At 36.8% G+C, this 23,256-nt stretch overlaps 1 protein-coding gene across 6 annotated transcripts in view; it reads right to left on the bottom strand.

Annotated features, from left to right (window-relative positions):
• The window catches only part of LOC124410329, a 161,195-nt gene extending 140,317 nt beyond the window's left edge, over positions 1-20,878 (bottom strand). For all 6 annotated transcript variants that reach the window (XM_046888598.1, XM_046888599.1, XM_046888601.1 and 3 more), the window contains exon 1: positions 20,579-20,878. In XM_046888598.1, coding sequence (XP_046744554.1) covers positions 20,579-20,619 — 41 coding nt within the window. In that variant the 5' untranslated portion in view covers positions 20,620-20,878. The remainder of the gene's footprint in view (positions 1-20,578) is intronic.
• Positions 20,879-23,256: the final 2,378 nt, after the last annotated feature.

The following is a 23,256-nucleotide window of genomic DNA, read 5'->3' as shown; positions in this document are numbered from 1 at the left end:
CTTGCGTATACATGACTTTCGGGTGTGATACCCGTTATTTTACCGTTCAAAACACACGGCATGCGGCATTACGAGGCGTCAGTCGGATATTTTAAACGTGTGTTTGACAAACTCGAACGCGACGGGGTGTATCCCGGGCATACGGTAACCTATGATGCCGACTACATTGTAACCCGGCTCGGGAACTTCATACATATGACGTATGTACATACATACATAAGTATCATGTACAGTAGGGTGGCGCGAAAAAACCGACTTTTTTTTTTTTTTTTGAGTCTCGTGTGACAAAATGTTAGTTTTTGATGTTTTAAGAGCCCACTCCAAAGGATTGTTCAAATAAAATTTTTTAAGAGGTCACTCCACATCTTTTGAAACGTCAGAAATCGTCAAATATCGATTTTTTTTTTTCGTCACGGTATAATTTTATAGACAAAAAAAAAATAAGTTTCCCGAAAGTTTCAGTTCAAAATTTGAATTTTGAAAGGTCGCTCATAATTTTTTTTTCAATTTTTTTGTGCATTTCTTTAGATCTTTTCGAGCGACCTTTTAACATTTATATCAAAATTTCATAAATTCTTTTTCTTCAATTTAGTAAGAAAGAATCGATAACAATACACCACGACATGAATTAAAAATCAAACAAAATACTGAAAATATCATTTTTTTTAATTAAATTATTTGACGATTTTTGACATTTTTTAAAATTTGGAGCGACCTCTTAAAATTTTTGAGCTGTCCTTTGTAGTGGGCTCTTAAAACATCAAAAACTAACATTTCGTCACACGAGACTCAAAAAAAAAAAAAAAATATTCCGTTTTTTTGCGCCACCCTAATGTACAGTATGCATATGAATACCGTTACGGATTTATTCACTCCCCATGTGACGCCATACGTCGTCTGCCAGTGACGGAATAAATGGCCTCGTACTAAAGTTCATCCGTCAGACACGGTGAGCAGGGCTTGTAGGTACTCAGGTGCATTTGGAATTGGGAAAAAAGAGTTCCTCTTGCACCTCGGCAGCTGATCGTAAACTACAACGCGGAAATCTAAGCCCTTCGGACTGTTAAACCTGAGGTTTAACCCGGTCTGTTGCATCCTGAACTGCCAACAGGTAACGCTGCAGCTACCCAACCGAAGATCCTTCACGTTCCGCAGGATTCACTAACCGCTCTTTCAGAACGAACCCAAGTTTGAGGTGTTCGCAGTTTCAAGATTGACTCTGTATACGCGTCCAATGATTTTCTTCCCCTGGTTTTATCGTTTTTTCAAAAAATCGACAAGGAAATTGAGAAGTAACATATGACTGTGTAGGTAAGGTTCCTCTGTGTGTCTACCCTAGAAATTTCATAAAGAAATTTGCAGTAATGTCGAAGTTACAGCGTTTTGTACCCGATCGTTTGAATCCAGCGACAAGAACATCAAGAAAAGGAAGAATAAGAATGAGTTAGCAATGAAGCAAAAAAAAAATTAACGAAAGCTTCAACGTCTCAGAAAAATCCGTCATATGGTTCAGAAAAAAATTGAATTTTTTAACTTCCGGTTCAATAAGTACTAGCTTTATCCATCGATCTATTCAAAAAAGAAATTTTCAGATAAAAAATGTCGTAGGCACGTCTGGTACCGTAAACGCAATAAACAAAAACACGTCCCAGAAAAACGACTGTAACTTCATAACCATTTAAAACTTATCAACAAAATTTTCACGCAATGTAAACGAAATATCATACTTTAAAAGATACATAAATGATTATAGAATAAAATTCAGTTATATACACGAAAAAAATTCTATAAGAAAATCCTAGTCTTAACCATCTTATCAGGTATACGTAACCCCTCAACTGCAACGCTACGAACGGGGATCACTTGGAGAACATTAAACGAGCACCAACGTCGAGGATGACTTGGACGCAGAGGGAGTCGAGCTTCATTGGGACGCCAACTCGTCTGCTCGCGGTGTCTTGACTTCTCCCACCTGGAGTGCACTCGTTCCACGTGGCCCTTTGATGCGGGAGCGACGAAGAGTTCCAAGGAGAGAGGAAGGGGGGAGGGAGGGGGGCATAGAGAAGGCGAAGAACAGAGATAAGACCCTGCCTGCTGCATTTGGCGTCGTCGTCGACGTCGTTGTCAGGTTACAGTTAGGCGGAGACTGTTATATGTATTGAAGATTCGCAGACGGGATCGAAGCCAACGCCGAGGCCAAGATGGCAGCGCCTAGGCGGAGGCGGAAGGAAGTTTTTCGGAATGTTTATTCGCTTGTAAATGTTTTTTTTTTTTTTTTTTTTCTTTCTTTCTTTTTATTTCTACATTTAATTTTCGTGCTTCCTATTCTTGTTTTCACCTCTTTCTTCTTTTTAACCTCGTTGTTTCCTGTCAGTTTATTTCTTTTGCTATACCGGAAGTAGAGGGCTGATCTCTTTTTTTCTTCCCTCTACGAGATAGGTAACCGCGACGGAAATGAAGTCATATACCGTAAAACTGTCACTCCTATGGTACACGGATGGCCGCTTTTCTTTCTATCCGTCTGCCTGTCTTCGTGCCTATTTTCCCGTTCATCTATGCGTCTTCTTAGGTGTTTAACACCACGACGTTATTTATCGTTCCAAATCCTGACTCGACTGTATATACTTTCGAAAAATCAAAGCCACAATACCGCGTGTATGGAAATGAATTGACAATTTTTCACACAAAATTAAAGTTTGCAAATTTTCATAAAATATTCAAGTCGTTCAGTGTATAATAAACAATGAGAAGAAAGTATAATCTCATCTGTAGATCAAAGGTGGAAACCGTACCTGTGCAACGGCAATCTGTCTAATTAGAAACAAGTCGCTGGAAACTAACCGTAAGTAAGTTATATGTTACACCAGAGTCGTATGTCTATGTGTGCCACGTACCTAAGGAAAAGGTATCGTTGTACAGTAGGTATAGCGTAGAGCATACTGTAATATATGTACGCATGCCTAACGTTGGCACAGCTGGTTTCACGACAGTCTAATTAAGCTCTGTGACCCGAACGTTTCTGAACGACAAATTGTTGTGCACTCGATGTATCCTCGAGGCATTCCAACTCGAACACACAAAACCCAACCGCAACAACTTCGCCACGACATTATTAGACTGGACTGAAAAGGATTGTCAAGATATTATCTTGAGATTATGCAGTTTAACTGTATCTTTGACTTTGAAAATTGACGAATTCACACGTGGAAGAGAGTGACTTATAATAATAGTAAAATCATTCTACGTTCTTTGGTCTCAAAGTATAACGGAGACAACAGCTTAAAAATGATCGTAGGAAGGCGTGATTTGAACATTTCTTTTTTCGCATCAATATAATAAGACGACATCTATAATGCATCATTCATTTCCCTGACACACTCGGTCGAAAGAATATTATGATGGCATTAGAATAAGCCTGGAATATAAAAGTAGCATTAGGGGGTGTTAGAAGGAATGTGACATTCGTCAGGAGGCTGGCACAGCGTTGTTTGCGGGTGAAGGAGGAGGAGGAGGAGGAGGAGGAGACTGAGATAAGCATCTGACACCAGCCTGTCGAGTGTGGGTGATGCAGGCATAAGTACGAGACGGTAGGTAACATCCTGGCATGCCTGACACCTGCTATACACCGCAAGTGATACGAGGAAAGGATCATCCATCAGAGTTCTTATGATACCTACTTGGACTAACATTCATTGTCATTTCTCCTTCTGCCGTATGCGGCACTGTCAAATATAAGTATAACGTCACTGTCGCTCATTCCTCAAAGTGAAAACGAGCAACTGCAAGTGTTACAAAAGCGTTCAACATAGATAAAAGGTCGACGTGTAGTCTTCATGCTTCAGTGAATCAGAAAATCGGTGATTAAATCTGCTCTTTTTCGTTTCAACGAAGTAATGTTGAAAAAAAAAAATATATATTTTCCAGTTTTAAGTCCATGAATGAAATTCGTCATAAGCTAGGTATCGAATATCGCGATAAACGAGATAAAAAGTAACAAGAATCGTTATCAAAGTTTCTTCGCGTTAACACTTGAAAAAACATTCGGCAGTTGGTGGTTACAGGAATGAGATGTATACGATATATGTATTTGCGTATTACGAAATGTGTAAATAAAGCGTCATGGATATACATGTATGGTGCAAGCTTGTGTTACACGAAATGAAGAATCTAGCTACCGGCGAATGGATTCCTGTACCTATACGCAGGCTCAGGATATAGTCCCATAGTAAGCAAGGTTGTTCACGAGTGAAGTATCCTGAAATTTTCATCAGAGCCTGAGGCTGGTCGTCATCCTCCTCTTTCATGAACGAACAAGCGTCGAGCCAAGAGTTAGGAATTATTAAAGCCCGCTCGATACGCGAAGAGAAGAGCGCATGAAACGTTCTCGGCTTTGCCTTTACTTCAAGCAGCAAACTATACTATCCCGCTGAACATGGTGTTAACCAGAGTTCTATGGGTTATCGTTACCGCGACGAACATGCGAATAAAGGGTTTCCTGAAAATATTGATAAGCAGCGGCAAAGTCCTCGTGCCCGTTTGCTCAACCCATAAATTATCCTCGTTTCAATATCGGAAGCTTTTCGGAAATTGATTAGCGACGGTGTTTTGTGACGAAACGACGTAACGAAGGTTGGAAATAAATGTTTCGCCTCGTCTTGGGGCGGAGTAGAAATCCCGAATTGAGGAAATTCCCGAAAACGCTGTATTCCGAATTTTTTACTGGCGAAACTTAAATCAAAACTTTATTTTTCGAAATCTCGAATCTTCGCTCTGGTTTGGTTTCCGACCATTCAAACTTTCGTTGTTCCTTCAAAGTTTGATTCCTTTACTTCAAGTTCCCCCACTAAATAATTCTGAATTAGGCGCTTTCGGACCTTTTCAAATTCGGATTTTCAACCCTAACCCTCGTCTTCTCATGCCAGCAAAGTACGAGATGAGAGTGTAAAATGACGCGTGTAATAATTTCAATGGTATCATTAATTACCCGAGGTACCGACCAGTTGTCTCCTGCAGCTCGAGAACGTTCTCACAAGAGCGAGTAATGCATTGGAATGAAAACGTCAGAATCAACCTATTCCTCCAGGTCCGGTCCAGAACCTGTTCTCCTCAGCCTCCCAAGCTTCAACTTCTCGATCTCACTCTCCGTTCCAACTGCCTCGTGCCTTGTTCGTGTCCATGCTTATTTCTATAAAGGTTAAAACGTTGCGCGGATTCGACGATGAGAACAATAACAGCTCAACGATTACCAAATTTTTTAACGATTTGACTATAGTATACTACATCAATTTATTGTTCATCTAGCTCGATGGTTTGAATCCCGATCGATCTCTCCAATGTCAAATTCATTAGCCAGCTGATTAAATATGCATCAAATTATTCATAACGCAATCGACCAATCGATTCGATGAAAATAATTCAGCTGATTATTGTTTTCTTCAAATACTATGAAAACTAATTCAGGAAACACGAATAACAGGATAATCTGACTTACACGTCTCGTAGCATCGTTTGACTTCTCATCCTGCGGTAATACGTAATCGTCACAAGCTACTTGTTCGATCGAAATTGTCAGAATTATTACGTCTATCATACGAATCCTAAGGAATTTGACCGGATTAAAAGTGGCCCGATTACCCGATCGGTAAGAATGCTGTCAAATAACCCGTAAACTTTAGGCCCATACATACCTGTACATACAATACCAAAACTGGTTTACTCGTGACGCAATCATTATTAAAATATCTCCGCGCCACATTCACACGTCGTTCCACATTGTCATTCGTCATTTATCAACTCCGTAGTGATAAATAGCTGCAAGAATCGCCTGCATTCCGTCTACGTGTGCAAGTTTCACGGAAGGTAGATAAAACAAGAAGAAAAAAACGAAAAGGAAGAAAAATCGTTTCACAGAATAATAATATAGTTGCACCTATGCAATGCATATAATATCCGTTGCAGTTGCAACGTCGAAGAACTGCATCGTCACTTGTAAACAACAATGCACTCGCTGCCTTTGCAATAAGACAATAGTCGAAGCTAGATATTATTTTCTAGCGCAAAGACATTCTAGCGCACATGCATCATCGAGTGCAACTCTTTGCAGCAGTTTCTGATTCTGCAGACGTTGACTCCATCGTGATGCAACAAAACTCGTGGCTCTAATGGCGGATACGTTAATACGTTTCTGGAAAACCAAGGTGACCCGTCTAATTACAGCGGTTATAACAGTGTAACAGCAGGTAATAGTAGCAACAATTTGGTCAATCATTGTACTTTTCGCTGTATAAACTGCGTATAAATCTACCCATGATTAAAAGATGGTAACCTGATATACCGATAGCGTGTTAAGAATTTAAAAATATATGACGATAGAATAAATTTTCAATGATAAAAATCAAAATTAATTTTTTATTGCATTTTTATTTTATCTATTTTTCATTTTGATTGGTATAATTTTATTTCACGCCGACAGGTCAACATTTGAATTGTAAAAAAGCTTCTCTTAATTTGTCCTTTTCCTACTTTTTTTCTTTCTATTACCCTCCCCCCTTTTCTACTATATTGTGGAACAATGATTAGGCGCGAATGACGGTAAATGCGGAATAAACTAGACCGCAGTTGTTATCGAGTCGAGTTATTGTACATATATATTATATATATATATATATATATATACATGAGGCCGCAAAGCGCGGTTACGTTCAAGCTATGATATCTACGCTACGGCTGTAATCGGGTGGAAAATGCAATTAGTTACTGCGGACAAGCCGTTTAACGTACAGCGACAGCTCGTGGCTTTGACAGTGGATATTTCACGATTCGGAATTCAATTGAGTACATTATAAATAGATTAGCTGCAGGCTGCAGCAGTCACGCCGCAATGATAACGCGAAAGCGATCAGGAAATCATCTCTTGATGTGAATAGAAAAGTAGCGGTTTCAGAGAGAGAGAAAGAGAGAGAGAGAGAGAAAGACACCAAAGACACTGTTTTATGGAAACTATAATTCTTCGCTGAAGATCAGTCGAGGCATATTATAAGTATAATAACGCTTAGATTGAAAATTAAAAAAGGCTGTCAGCATCATTTTTTTAAATTTTTTATAAATCTTCTTTTACAAATCTTGAACCGAATAAACTGAGTTCAACTGCACGAGTTTTGTGCACGTGAGGCTTGAGTGGCACCGGGTTTTAATTTCATAGTTAAAGTTGAAATTTTCAGTCAGCTAGTAGAGAACACGAGGCTCCGGAGTAACGAATTCTATTAGAATTAGGCTTGAAGCCGTAAGAAGAAGGATTAGAGGGCGGTGTCTTCCGTGATAATTGTAAAAGCTCTGTTACGATATTACAGAGTAATTAATTCTTCGACTAACACGGATTTAATAGACTGTTATAATAACGTAACTTGATCTATGATCACCGCTAATCGTGTAATAATAATATTTCTCGCCTAAAAAGTGTATCCTTGATTAAATATTCAAGATTAAGCAATAAAATGTCATTAAACAAACGTCATATATATATATATATATATATATATATATATATATATATATATATATATATATATATATATACATTTTTTTTATAAAATGAATCCAAAACTTGTTAACATTTCCGTTCGTTATTGATATTTAAACTCGATTTATTATTAGTTCATATATAAAACTTAATTGCGGCACGAGATATGGACGAAAAATTTTGCTAAAATCCTTGAAAAATTTTTAATTCCATACAATTTACCTCGACGCTCGAGTTTATCGCGGTTCTTTGGGTAGATAGGTCAGTATTATATGTAGGTACGCGGAGTTTGTAAAGAGGGTTGAGAATGGGGGTCAGACTAGGTTTAGGTCGATCGATAGACCTCCTCTTCCCGGCCCTGCAGCCGCATCCCCGCGTTCCATGGGGAACTGGATCAGTGTGGCGAGAAGCGTATAATATAGGGGGTGACTGGATAAATTCTGATCGTGAGAATATACGATGAATACGAGAAGAAGAAATAATAATAATTTTGTTTTCCGTTTACTTGTCGATTCGTAATGAAATATATAAGGTAAGTGTAGCAGTTATTGACACGTTTACACCTAATTATTGACCCTTTTGTTTTCTAAAATTATAAATTGACAGAACAAATAGTGAATTTCTAGATAACGGAAAAAAAACCAATTGTTGGAGGGTTAGACGCTGCAAATTTATTTTTTAATAATTTTATAACTAAGGATGAAATATTTACAACCAAAAAGGGTAAATAATTGGAACAGGGTCAATAAATGTTACACTTACCTTGTTGCACGAGTTTTTTTTTTTTTTTTTTCTTTTTTCTTTTCTTTCACAATTCATCATCATTTTCTTTCTCTTTAGGTCAATTTTAAAGTGCAACGGTGGTTCGAACGGTGGTGCAGCAAATTGCAGGCAGCACGGTAATAAAGAACAAGAGCGAGAGAGAGAGAGAGAGAGAGAGAGAGAAAAAGAGTTAATTACTGAAGAGAGATAGTAGGAGCAGGTAGGAAATCTGGTTTACGACAGCAGCGGTGGAAATGCTGACGGTGCCGCATGCGGAGCGTTATCGCGGCGAAATGCAAGCGTTGGAAAAAAAAAAGGAAGGAAAAACAAGTAACTGACAAAAAAAAGACCAAAAACGAGCAGCCGAGTATTCGAGTCACTGTTTCCTGCTATGCGGGCCCGTATCGTTTTCGTCTGATCAGACAGGGAACGAAATTTCGTGTTAATATTAGACTCGGTTTGCGACGAACAAAGAGAATTCCTTTATTCCGATGAGGAATGATCGAAAAATGACAGAATTCGAGAAATAAGTAAATAAATAATAAACAACTTTTTCTTTTCTTCTTCTTTTTTTTTTTTTTTTATTATTTTCTCTCAACAGTGTTGATGCAGATACTTGGTGAAATTTTTTTAGTACAATTCCGTTTACTTTTTATGTTTTTTTCTTTCTTTCTTTTTTTTTTTTTTTTTTTTTTTTTGTTTTTTGTTTTTTTATTCTGCTCAGTGTCACACTCAGGAGTAAGATTCGCATCCACCGTGAAATGATCTGTCATTTTTTCCCGAAATGATCACTTCCTTCCTTTTCTAAAACGTTGAGTGAGGGAATAAAGGTAACAATTTTTCTCACTTAAGCAGCAGCAGCAACAGCAGCCTGCAATTATATTATTCTCTGCGGATTCCCACCCGATCGAGTGGTGAAAAAAAAATATTAAAAAAAAAAATACATGCATATATATATATATATATATACGAACATAAAAGAGGTGAAAAAAATAAGAAGAAAATTCGCGGTTTCGCGAATGATCCCATAAAAATGACGACATTATATATATATATATATATATATATATATATACACATACATATAAAATATAAGGAACGAAACAAAGGACCGTAGCATTTTTTATGGTCTCCTCAGGGGGGCGCAACGGGAACTTATGATTATTGGCGGATACAGAAGCTCACGAGGAAGTGGAACGAAAATGGGAAACGAAATCTGCACACGTCATAGGACTTTGCCAAGAGAACTGTTATGTAATATGACCACAGCCTCCCTCTACCCCCTTTGTCATGAAGTACAAAGCTACAAGATTTTTATCTATATACTGTACTTTCTTTCATTTTTATTTCTTCAAGGTGTATAATAATAATAATAATAATTATAATTATAATAATCATAACAATGTATGCATGTAAGTACCATCTATCTCCGGTGTAAAAATTTAAAAAAAAGAATCCCGCCGCTTGGATAAAATGTGTACTGCAAAGACAAAGAAAAACAAAAAAAAAAAAAAAAAGAAAGAAAGCTGATCCATTCGCAAAAAGAATAAACTTTTTCGTTAATGATAAGTTATAATACCAGACGAATCTAAAATGAAAGAAAACAAGCTAAAACTGTGACAAGTTTCATTTTTCTTTTTCTTGTTGTTGATGGTATAAGAAATAGGTAAGAAAAAAGAAAAAAAAAAAAAAAAAAAAAAGCCATATCGCTTCCTGTAGCTTCTTCCGGCGCTGAAGAAGAAACAGCAACAGCAACAGCAACAGCAACAGCAACAGCAACAGCAGCGATCCTGCGGGTTTACCGGTTGGTGTTTCATTTCGGAAGTATCGTCGCAGAGAGCAGCTCGTTATCGATCCTCTTCCTTTCACCTGCACGCACAACCACTTTGCCAACAAAGGAAGTATACTCGTCTGTCTACGGTAGCGGAAATATAGGATGTCTAGTTGACAAAAAAATGAGAAATAAAACAAAAAAACAAAAAAACAAGCTAATTCACCGAGCGAGTTAAAATAAAATACGAAATTCAAATCGACAAGACAAGACAAGACAAGAAGGTAAAAAGAAATAAAACTGAAGTCGAAAATTCGAAAAATCAATAAATACGTTATAATAATTCACGCGTGCTGATTTCTTTTCTTCTTTTTATTTATTTTATTTTTTTTTTTTCTATATATGTATAAGTAGTTATTTATACGCGGTAAAATATAAGCGAAATAAAAGATTAAAGTTTAAAACGTAACTCGTGTAGATGAAAAAAATTTTCAGGGCGCTTTACCCTTAAATCGTTAATAAATTAGGCTAATAGAGAAGAGCTAGCTACCCGAGGGAGGAAAATACACTTACATGAATGCATACCGCCTGTAAACGTGGCATGCACTGCTATAATTAGTCAAATTATTGGAGTGGTTGCATGAAGGGGTTGGGTTGAGTTGAGTTGGGTTGAAATGGGTTGAAATGGGTCGAAATGGGTTGGGTTGTTACCGAGGAGTGCGCACGGCTGGCACCCATGCCGCCTGCTGCTGCTGCTGCTGCTGCTTGTGCACACATGCAAGCCGAAATTCACCCTAGAAAAGCGTGTTCCTCCCCCTGGCCCCCCGAAAGATGGTAACATATGAGGCATTCCACGACGATTGGATCCGGGTCTGACCCTCGACCTGCTCGATTCGATCCACGATTTTTCATCTTGTTGTTTGAACTCTAAAAGGCGCTCGGATTGTGTCACCGTTTTTTTTTTTTTTTTTTTTTTTCACATAAATTTTTACCTATTTATAATATTTTAAAACGAAAACATCGTTGGTCCAAATCTGAAATGGAAAATAAATCTCAAGCGTCTGATATGAGATGTAAAAATTTTCAAGCTCGGACCCGTTCTATGATTTTTTTGATTCTTTTTTTACAAGGCAATTTTTTGACTAAAATTTAAAGCTAAAGTCAAATCGCTGTGGACTTTGGCTGAAACCTTTTTATACGTAATACAGGATTTTTGAGAATTTTTACAGATGCAGCCGATTGACATTGTTGTAAATGAAAATGAACTAGAAGGAGTAAAAATAAGGGAGAGGCGGGTAAAATGGGATACCCTTAAAATATTATAAGAAAATGTTCTTTTTTTTAAATAGTCAAAAACGACGTCTGTAAACATTTTATTGAGCATAATTTAGAAATTTTGTTAAAGACATTTGAAAATCATTTTTATTTTCTTTGGTTACAATTAAGAAAAAAAAAAGATTGAACGTATTTGACTCCTCGAAAACTAAGTATTTCCCGAAGTATCTAGTTTTGCTCCCCCCCCCCCCCCCCTATAATCGAGTGAAATTTCGATTATCAATTAATTATTCGCGTACTGTGATTGTACCGCAGTTTTATTTCAAATATTAATATAAGTAATTGCAAAAATTGAAATTGGAAACCTCCGCATATTTTAATTAAGGTATATATCTACCTACGTATACACCCAACTACACGCGTGTAATAAGCTACAACGTATAATGGATTCCCGAATAAATGAGATATTACCGTCACTTTTCTCTTCTACTATTATTACAAGACTTACGCATAATTATCAATTCGGTATAATAAATTAAAGGAATAAATCTTAGGACGTATAGAAAGTCTGACGTCTATATAACACATGCATCGCATATATATACCTCTCTATATACATATACGTTGTGTAGAAAATGAACCAACATATGTAGTAAAATATAAATTAACTAATTTACATGAAAGTCCCGCTACGTTACATCGAGCATCGTAATGATGTTTAATATTCCTTTTCTCTCATACACGTTATAACGCATGCGCGTGTTTTTCTGTACGTATCTATATACATGGGACATTCCACGTCAAATTCGAAGCCCATGTACAGTATATCACCCCCTTCGATTCAGATCATTTTTTTTTTTTTTTTTTTTTGTTACGACGTTCTTGTCAACCGAAAGAAATCTCAGCAATTTTTTTCAGAATTTCTTTAGCCATTGGTGAAATTAATACTAAATCGCAAATCAGTTTTTTTTTTTTTTTCCTTTCAAATTTCACCGGTGGCAAAAAAATGTGAGAAAAATCCCGAGACCTCTTTGGAAGTCGGTAGATGAACATCATACTAAAAAATTATTAAAATCGAAAATTATGAGGTAAATGCATTCAAATTTTTTAAGATGTTAAAAATCGTAAAAAAATTAAATTAAAAAAATTATACTTTCAGTATTTTGTTTGACTTTTAATTCATGTCGTGGTGTATTGTTATAGATTCTTTCTTACTAAGTTGAAGAAAAAAAATGTATGAAATTATAATATGAATATTAAAAGGTCGCTCGAAAAGATCTAAAGAAATGCACCAAAAAATTGAAAAAAAATTATTAGCGACCTTTCAAAATTCAAATTTTGAACTGAAACTTTCGGAAACTTATTTTTTTTGTCTATAAAATTATACCGTAACGAGAAAAAAAATCGATTTTTGACGATTTCTGACGTTTTAAAAAATGTGGAGAGACCTCTTAAAAATTTATTTTATGAACTGTCCCTTGGAGTGGGCTCTTGCAACATTAAAAACTAACATTTTGTCAGACGAGACTCACAAAAAAAAAAAAAAAAAGTCCGTTTTTTGCGCCACCCTAATATATATGCACACATAAAATTACCCGTATTGCATTTTAACGTAAATTTACTTTATAAATATCAGGTAGACATTTTGATTTTTCGTCCAATGTTCAGCAGCGATTCTTTATCCTTCCCTTCCCTTCCCTTTCCGTTTTCCTACATTTTTTTCTTCTTTTTCTTTCCCCGTGACTCACGTGCACGATTCCACCTCGCGCAGCGTATACTACCTACTACCTACGTATATGAATCGGAGAGAAGGGTTACCACCTCGACAAATCACCGCAATATATGCGCGAGGCGAAGGGGCGCATTTTTAATTCGTCACAGTGTTATATGTATAGAGACGGGAATAATGCGGCGGGAGCCGCATCGTCCGACGTGATATGCGCTTGAGTTATACGAGTTGTACATATATTATGTATATATGTAAGCACATATACATGTGTTAAGTAATATACAAGATTTTTAAACCGACGGCAACCTGTTGGCCCTCCTCGTGAGAAGAGATATATTTTAATGGCTTCTTTTGATCACTGAACCAGCACAGATTATCGTACAAGAGAACGAGGGTGTTCGAAGCGGCATGAAAATAGGATAAAATCCGAGGATTCGGGAGTCCAGAAACTCTGTTTGAATACCTCATATTGTACAAAATATATAAAGAATGTATGAATTATATATATATATATACAATCGGAATTTGTGATGGATAATAGCTTGATCGAAGATTTAAGTTTTTGCTTTTCTTTTTTAAGTTTCCATAATTATAGACTAATTGTAAAATAAATCGAGTCAATCTACACTTTCCACGCTTTTCGACAGCTTACAATTAAATTTTATTTTACTCTTTAATGCCTTGTCGTCATAAGTTTCGATCAAGCTTCGATCCGTCAAAATTTCAGGTACCTATCAACTCGTAAATTATAAATTGACAAATGAAACACATAAGAGAAGAATTTTGCGAAGGTATGCATAAATCGGTTTCAGCATTCTCGTTTTACACCTTACGCAAGTATAACGTACTCGCAAAATATGTACGAAGCTGAAGTTAGTTACTTTAACGTAACGAAATGTCAGGGAAAAAAATTATAAATATTAAATTTCTGAATAACTTTCAGGGATTTATAAAAGTATTTTTTGTTTATCACGGTTTACTTAATTTCAAATAACCCTTAAACGTACAATGTAACGCAATTTTTCCTAAACATGTATCGTTATTGTAACTTTTCATCCTCATAAATATGTTGGTTTTATTTTTATTCAGTGCGTGATACGTCATTTTATTTATTTATCTATTTTATTTTTTTACCTGTGCCTACTCGAACAAAATATTTCTCACAAATTGGAGTCATTCGGTTACTTGTGGCACAAAATAAATCGATTTTACGAACATCGAGGATGAAAATTCAGCAGCAATTTTTCCTCAATTTTAATAAAAATGGATCGTGTCCTGCATATTCGTACAAAAGCGACACGCAGGCAGCCCCAACGATATACGAGTTGGTTGCCCGGGTTACCGAACCACCCACGCTCATATATCCTGAGCTCCCTACACACCGACCGGCCATTTGAGTAATTTTAATTATTTTATAATCTCCCTTTCATCGGATAAAAAAGTTCGCGTAGAGAGAATATTTAAAAAAAAAGTAGTAAATTTCGGAGATTTCAAAATTTGAGGTAGAAATTATATCTAGTTGACCGATATATTTCGATTTCTGAAATTTATTGCAAACTTCGCAATAGAGCTGTGATAAATTTTACATTCTTTTTCGATTTATTCGAAGTAAATTCGATTTTTAATATAAAATATATTATTAAACACTTGAAGATACTAGACATTTTTAATAATAGTGCATATCGTACGACTTTAGATACGCACGAAACAATACACGCATACTATTATACAGTCATAAATGCGGTGCAATAATACAGTTGGCAAGTAGGCTGCTGCTGCATGTAAAACTTTCTATTTCAAGCAATTTATCAATACTCTGTGTACGCGTATTGCGGATATACAGAATTGGATATACATCTTTCATTATGAATTTGATAAAAAAGAAAAAAAGAAAGTGCGTCGAGTGCGCAAAACAATAGACAAAAATCTGTAGCAAAAAAAAAAAAAAAACAAAAACGGAACCGGTCTAGAAATGTTTTAAATGAAAACTAAAAGTTTTGATAATTCTTTTTAATTTTTAAAAATATCCTTTTCAAAATCATTTTCAATATTTACAAGTAATTGAGTAGTTGAATAAAAACTCTGAAAAAATTTCGATTAGCTACTGTTTCAAGAGTTGAAATAATTGCAGAGAAAGTTTTTAAATAAAAATTAGAAACGTTGAGGTTCGGACGTTAATTGGTCGCTTTGGCAGGACATTCTTCCTACACATAATTACAAACATAAATATAAATTTCAACAGAACCAAACAGCCCGCAGATGAGAAGAAAATAGTAACTAGTTTTTACTAGTATATCTTTATCTGCGCAGAGTTAAGAGGAAATTTCAGTCGAACGCGTGTATCGCACAAGCGTTTATTATATTCACAGAGACACGTAATGATCAAGGGCGAATAGATCTCGAGGGGCGTGTGCAACTAGCCGTCGCCTTATCTCAGACGCCATGCTTAACAGCGTGCAACATGCGCATATATATATATATATATACATAGATATATACGCACACCATAGACGCGTGGTAATTTATAGTAGATTAAAAGCTGGTATAACGGTTAGTATAAGCGCCTCCGTAATAACTTTCGTGTTTAGAAATCCTAAATTAGAGGGTTCTTCCCGCTGGTGCGTTTGTCTTATACTATATATGCGCTGGTGAAGCCCATAAACTCGTCACTTGGTGCTATGCACGCGTGTCTTAGACACGCCATGCCTTTAACAAGTAGATTGCATACTTAAACGCCTAATAACAATCACTAATAATTGACCAATCCTACGATGCACCTGATCTATCCTTCTCTCTTATCTTATATCTCCCGTATCTAATGCCAACGTCCATTGGCTGACCCCCTTCGTGTGCGTTTCTAATTATTATGGGGACTCGACGTCGTAAATGCGACAGTAAAAACCTGCGCTTTCCACGTCACATTTGGTTTACTTCCCTCTGCGCGTAATTAGATATATGATATAGATAGCAATTAGAAATTCGCAGGTATGTTGGCAGCAGTGACTGGTCGAAACTAGCAGCCAAACTTTTTGGAAATAGAAAAATGCAGTTCAGTCTTATCTAAGGTTCAAGGTGTTTCACAGGATCTTGATTTATTATCGGACTTCTACGAATTTTCACTACCTTGTTTCCAATGAACATTAGAACACATTTGACTGTTATTTCTATATTATACACAGTACCTATACGTGATAAAAATGATCGAAATGAAGATCGATTCGCTTGATTGGATGTTTCGGTTTTTGAATTTTTCCTTCCATTTTCCACCACCATTAATGTGTCATCTTATTACGGATAAAATTGATTGAATAAGCGTATTGGAATTATATAATCGCTGCGGTTAACAATCGGGAAGGCTGCTGCACCTGCAGCGTGGCTATAATTTAGTTTCCGATCGGCTTTATGCACACCGCATGCGGGTAGGTATCTGAACCTACTCCGAAGAATGGAAAGGTAATTTTGTTGGATAAGCCACGTCGATTGTATCCACTCGCTACGGCAATCGTGTAGGTGAAGGTGAATAGGTGAATAGATGAATAGCTGAAACTTCGAATCCTCACAAACCGTTTCCAACTTTTCGTCTTCGTTGTAATTGTCAGGCTCTCAGATTGGACTTCGATTTTTTCGAATCTCGTTTCGAAATGGCCCAAAATATAAGCCAAGAAAGAGTGAACGAAGTAAAATCAACATCCGCTTCAGTAATCCAGTTTAGAATCAGATTTTACAGACAAATGAACAGGATCAAGTGAGTGAAAGTAAGTTTATTGACGGAAAAAGTTCGTCAAAACATTAATCATTGACGAATAATTATCGACGTCAAGTTTTCGACGTGGACACACCAGAGCAAGGACTCTCATCGCTTGACCGGAAGTGGAACAGCGGAAGCGTCTAGACTCGAGTCCATCAACGATATTGACTACGATTTGCACGCTGTCTCTGTGACGATCGTCAGCGAGAGAAATCGTCGACGGATTGCTGCTTCGACGAAACGTGATTCGCCGATATTCGTGGCACAAACTTCTCAATAATTGACTTAATTCCTTTACATCTTATTCTCACGAGACTCTGGTCAAAAGATCAGATCAATTTCCGAACAACTCCTCAAGGATTCCCACGCCAAGGAAATTAGAACGACCGTCTAGAAGGTGACGAGCAGCAACTCTTCTCCGGAGTTTAGCTCCTGAATTTGGCAGATCGTATCGGTTCCGGCTGATTCACGACTTGGATCGATACCCTAGTCGTGATCTATTTTTTTTTTTTGTACGTGTACCGTTTCCTTTCAACCGGTTTCGAGTCTTATATATTAAATACATTAAATAAACATTGAAATAGAAAAATTGTCATTATTCAAAATCGCACGATTCAACTTTTCGTTTTATTTTCTGTATACGTACATCTTTTATCGATTCACTCAATTAAATTCGTTAAATTCGTGCCAACTTTTCTTTTCAGCGTTCTATAGATTACCAAAGCGAGTAGAGATAAGATTTCATAATCTAGTCGCCAAATGTTACACCGGCTAGTCAAAAAGCTCATATTATATCATCCAAATAGCAACGAGATTCGTAGCGACAAGGCACGTATTACGTCCTAATATCTTTCTGTTTCTTTCTCTTTCTCTCTCTCTCTCTTTCTCGTTTGCAACATTTCAGGTCGCGTAGGAGGTGATAAAATAGATCGTTAAGAGGCTGCGGTTATGGGGACAAATTTAGACCAAGTATCTCTGCTTCGCAATTTCCTGTAGGTAGTTGTACAAAACACCTACACACACACACACACACACTCACGTATACTATACTATAGTATAATATACAAGCATAGTTTGACCGACTAGCTATATTATATATCCGCTGGCTCTCGACGATGTTTTCATCGTTTCTCCTTCCTCTTTGTGTTTATCATACACACAAGTGTATATATATGTATACATAACATAATACAAACATCCGCAAGCAGAAAAACACCTGAGAATTAAATGAGTCGCAACGTTTGACAGCAGAGTTCGATCCTGAAATAATGTTTGTGTGTGTGTGTGTGTGTGTGTGAGCATTGCCACACGGCCTTAACGTGCAGCCTAACCGATTAGCCAACTCATTGTTGATTCATTCGAGCTCTCGATTCATTCATAGAAGCTTCTGACGCCCTCTCCTCTACCGGTGAAGTCGAACCATTCATAAAGTACAACCTGCGGCAAGAAGTAGCTGCGGCAGCAGTCGCGGTAGCCAAATAGGAGATACCTAGACTGGATCTATTGTATCCTACACTACCTATATTGGATAAAAGTAGAGAGAAAACGATAAATTTCAAAGGATATAAATAAATAAATAAATAAACTGTAAAAAGGAAGATTCTGTCCCGAATAATTATCACAATTACATTGTGTTACGAGATGAATGACACAGTAGTAATTAATAATCGGAGCAATAACAATTGACAGCATTTTAAAAAATTTTGTCCAATCGAAATTATAGCTAATTTGTTCCTTTTTAATTGTTGTACAAATTTTTAATTGTACAATTCAGAGCAGCATTCAGTGCAAATTACTACAAGCGTATCTAACGAGTATTGCGACAGTGAAGATACTACACTATACCTATGTACGTGTATGTTTGAGCGAAAACGATGGCAATTATGCAAATATCAACGAGACTCTGTACGTAACACTCGTCATGAAAACAATTTAAGTAATATTATACATACGAAGAGAGGGCAAAACTGCGTTCTACACGCACATTACGTTATACGTGCTTGTAACACGAGAGGTTACAGAATGTAAATACACTGCAGGCATACCTGTGTCTAAGAAAAAAAAGAAAAAAAAAAAATGAAAATGAAAATGAAAATAAATACAATATATATATATATATATATATGTATATATATATATACCTGTCGCGTCTCGTCCCGTCGTCGCTCAGGGTGAAAAAATTTTAAATACCTGTTTTATATGCTGTTGTTAGAATTCTTCAAGTACTTTATATTCACAGGCTAACCGCTGGTAAAAGTGTTAATAGTATAAAAAGAAACGTGTGTATAACCGTGAATCGATCTAAAGGCTATAACTGTTGAAAAAAAAAAAAAAAAAAAGATCGGACGAAACAGCTGAGCGTAATCATTGATTGGATTTCAAATTCAATAGACAGCGAAATTTAAATTACAAATTTCAAAATGAGAAAGAATTATTATTATACATAGATTTTTTTTTTTTTTTTTTTTTTTTAATAAAAATGAAAGTGTAAAATAAAACGTAACGATTGCGGAATGAACTAATTTTTCATTCACGAGTTCACGCGTCCGGATTAAGTATATCGGATTAAAACGTATCCACGCAGCTGATCGAAAGGTTTAAAGGGATGGAAATTCGCGTGTCTTTAAATTTATGCAACGCAAGCGTAAAGGCTGAAGGAAGCCGACTAAAGTTTATAAAATTACGGATCTTGCGTAATTCGCGTTTCATTTTCCAAGCTGACAATGAATGATTGTTGAATAATTTTTTTTTCAAGCCTTCGATAACGTGCAGAATATATTCAAGTGTTTAAAAATAACGTGAAAATATCTCAATTAAAGAAACGATAATTCTTGTATTCGATAAACAACAATCATAATCTTGATACGAATCTCTCGTCTCGAAATCGGGACCAACTTTAAGCCTTTCAAAAATCGCAAAGTGTAACGTCAAGTTGTCGGAGTCGCAAAAAGATACTCGTGCGATTATGATCTGAATCTAAATCGAACCCGGCTCTCTTATAGGCGCATATATATTTTTATATATATATATATATATATATAATATGAATACACTTCGAGACTCGCTGCTGCGCCTACGTCGTGTATTATTTTCTTCATTTTTATTTCATTCGACACTCTTTCCGTCGTGTCGTAGTACGCAGCAGGCGATAAGCGTTGAGATAAGACGCCGGGCGTACTCGTACGAAAATACAGGTATAGCTACACACACACACACACACGCACACATACATTCTACATGTACGCGCAAATCAACTTTAGGCGGCGTATATTAATACCGTCTCTACAATATTATCTAATATATACGACACACCGAGTGTCTAATTTTATTTTAATTCTTATCCTTTCATTGTTGTTTCGATTTACAGGCTTATTGTTCGTTTCATATTTCCTCCTTGGTTAAATCAAGTTTAAAAAAAAAAAAGAAATAAAATAAAAAAAAAAAAAAAAAAAAAAATGATTATATGAACACGGATATAGAAATGAATCTGAACACAAATTCAAATGTCACGGGATAAAAACTATCATCAATTATTGATTTTTGAGGTAAGATATTTTACGGCTTCAACGACGGTCGAAACGGTTCGAAGTCTCGGTGTTTTTCGACTCGTTTCATTAACGACTTTAAGATTATACTAGTGGAATTTGTTTCCCAATTCGCGTTATACCGTCACATCGTTGACTGAAAATTTTCAAATCTATCCTGCAGGATGGAACAAAATATGCTTAAAGCTACACATTTCTACGGAAAAAAAAAATAATCGAAATCGCTCACCTCTTCGAGGGCTTCCAGCGGCGTTTCAGGACCCCCAGCATCGGGACGATGAGGAGGAGGATAAGGGGGATGAATAACGTCGACGAGACGATTCTGCGGCACCTGCTGCGACGATGCGAAACTCCTTGCGATTACACGGAACAGGACTAATGCGAGCAGTCCGCAGTCTCTCAGCCTCAGCCTTGCTCCTCGCTGGGTCCAAAACACCTTGCAATTCCACACTTTTCTACATTTTGGTGTTGCTCTTGCGGCCGCAGCCGCCGCTGCTGATTCTGCTGCTGCACCGATGATCCTACGACGATCATGATCAATTCCCACACTCACGAAAGAAACAATTATTATTGATTTTTGTCTTATTCTTAATTCGTAAATTTTTATTATTATTATTATTATTCAAATTTTTTTTATACAAATCTCACCCCCGGGGGTTAGAAAAGATCGAACGAGTCGTCCGACATCGTTGTTGCCGATCGATATATCGAAACGAATCGAATTCGTTTGATTTTTGTTGTTTTACCCGATTTAAACTTTGTTATTATTTCTAATTTATTGTTAATATATATTTTTTTTTTTTTTTCATTCGCCGATCCACGCTGCGCCCCGAAACGATCTTTTGAAACCGGAAATCGTCGATCGCCGATCGCGACGCTCCGCACCAGCTGCTCGTCGAGCTTAAACTAAACAGAGAAGGCAGAACCACGCGCTAGTCTCTCCTCCCGATTCCGAGACTCTACCCCCTCCCTGCACGAAGCAAATGCCAGCATCGACTCCCAGCCGACGACGACGCCTGACGTCGGATCTGATCCTCGTCGCGTCGCATTCGGCACGACGACGCGACGCTGCGCGGAAGGGCTGATCGATTTTTTTGACACCCCTGCAGACCGATGACCAAATTAAAAGCTCGAGGGATGTTTTCGGGGGGTTGCATGATTTTTTCGAAAAATCTTTGGCGAGGTTCTGACAATCCGACGTTTTTGCAACGAAATTTCATACCTGGAATTGCATTTTTCGATTTTTTATCATTTTTATTACCACCCATCCGAATTTTTTTTATGATAAATGATAAAAAATTTTTAGACATTAAAAACTGCTTTTCGGAGATAAATTTTTAGATGCAATCGTAAAGTGGTTGCGAAATTTAATTCACTTTACAAAAAATAACTACGTATCTTCCGTATAACGAATTAATTGTTACGCTTGATTTGAACGTTAGATTTGTAAATTTGAGTAAAAATTTGACCCATGTTTCATTCTACGAAACTCACGCTCACCCTTAATTGTTATTGTAAATAAAATATCCTTTCGCAATACTCGAAATGTCAACATTTCATCATTAATTTATTATTATTTATTTATATTATCGTAATTATGAATAATATACTTGCCAGAGTGATTTTATCGATGAAGTATACTTCCCTTAACAGGATGAAAAAAGTTATTTCCACACTCTCCAAGATCTCTTCGCATTTGGTTCACCGCACTTGTCGAAAGATTTTTTTCTGCAGCACCTGTCACCATACGTTTAAAGATTCGGTCAATTCGCAAAGTAACGCGTCGAAAAATACACATCGTGAATAAATTTCAATAAAACCATAAGTATAAACGCCGTTTTTAAATCCCATGCACTTCCCGGTTCGCGAAGTTCGCCAAGACTGTCTTTAATTGCGATTAATGTATCGCCGATTTGCAAACCGGTTATAAACGAACCAGCCATGCGGACTGGGGGGAAAATAATAACATACAGTAACGAACTTGGCAGTAATAAGGAGCTCGTTCGCCACGAAATTTCTCCAAATTTATTACCGGTCAGGGTAATCATGGCTCGATATGACCCATAACTAACATCGGTTTATACGCTCAACAGGCCGATTTCGGGTCAAACCTCCCACCCTTACCATCGCCCTGCAGTTTTTGCGGATCCAAACAAACGCAGGACCGAAAAATAAACATCGTATACAAGGTGGGAGATTAGGTATCGATAAACACTCGAGGGACCAGCGTTATTGTTCTTCGGCAGCCATAACTATGGGGGCCCTTCGATCCGACGATGAGGGAACGGTGCCCATACAACCACGATGAAATTGATCGTTCTACGCGGGAGGTATCGACCGGTTATTTCTTTCTCTCTCTCTCTTTCTCTTTCGGTATTCATGAGAAATTTCTAACCCTCCTGATCTCGATCCATACGCAGCCCCATCGATCTACCACGACTCGCCACGAGTAGATAACTGCGATATGAAGTATCTCGTCGGTGACGATGATGACGACGCACGTCTTGAACGGGTGATTCTTTTTCTTTGCTGCAGTCGATATTCGTGCCAACGATTCTGGTTTTGAGATATTTGTGTTCTTTTTTCACTCGCTTTTATGATTTTGTAATTTTACTCATTTTTAGATGATTTCGTGCAACAAACTTTGATATGATTCGAAGCCTTTGTCGAAGTTTTTTTTATCACAGTTGCGGTTGCTTTATGCACTGCTTAACTATGCGTTAATTATTATTTTTTTTTTTTTTTACTGTATAGGAATGAAAAAAGTGCAGAGAATAGAAACGTAGATAGATTGGAAAATGAAAGAGTTATTTTACTGAATTTGCAAAAATGCAAAGATTTTGTTTTATGCTGCATTGAAATTCAGAGACTCGAACAGTCAGAATGACCTTAATTCTACATTTCGAC

The sequence above is a fragment of the Diprion similis genome, chromosome 9, assembly GCF_021155765.1.
Source record: "Diprion similis isolate iyDipSimi1 chromosome 9, iyDipSimi1.1, whole genome shotgun sequence".
NCBI classification, from domain to species: domain Eukaryota; kingdom Metazoa; phylum Arthropoda; class Insecta; order Hymenoptera; family Diprionidae; genus Diprion; species Diprion similis.
This window is presented reverse-complemented; position numbering and strand designations above follow the sequence as displayed.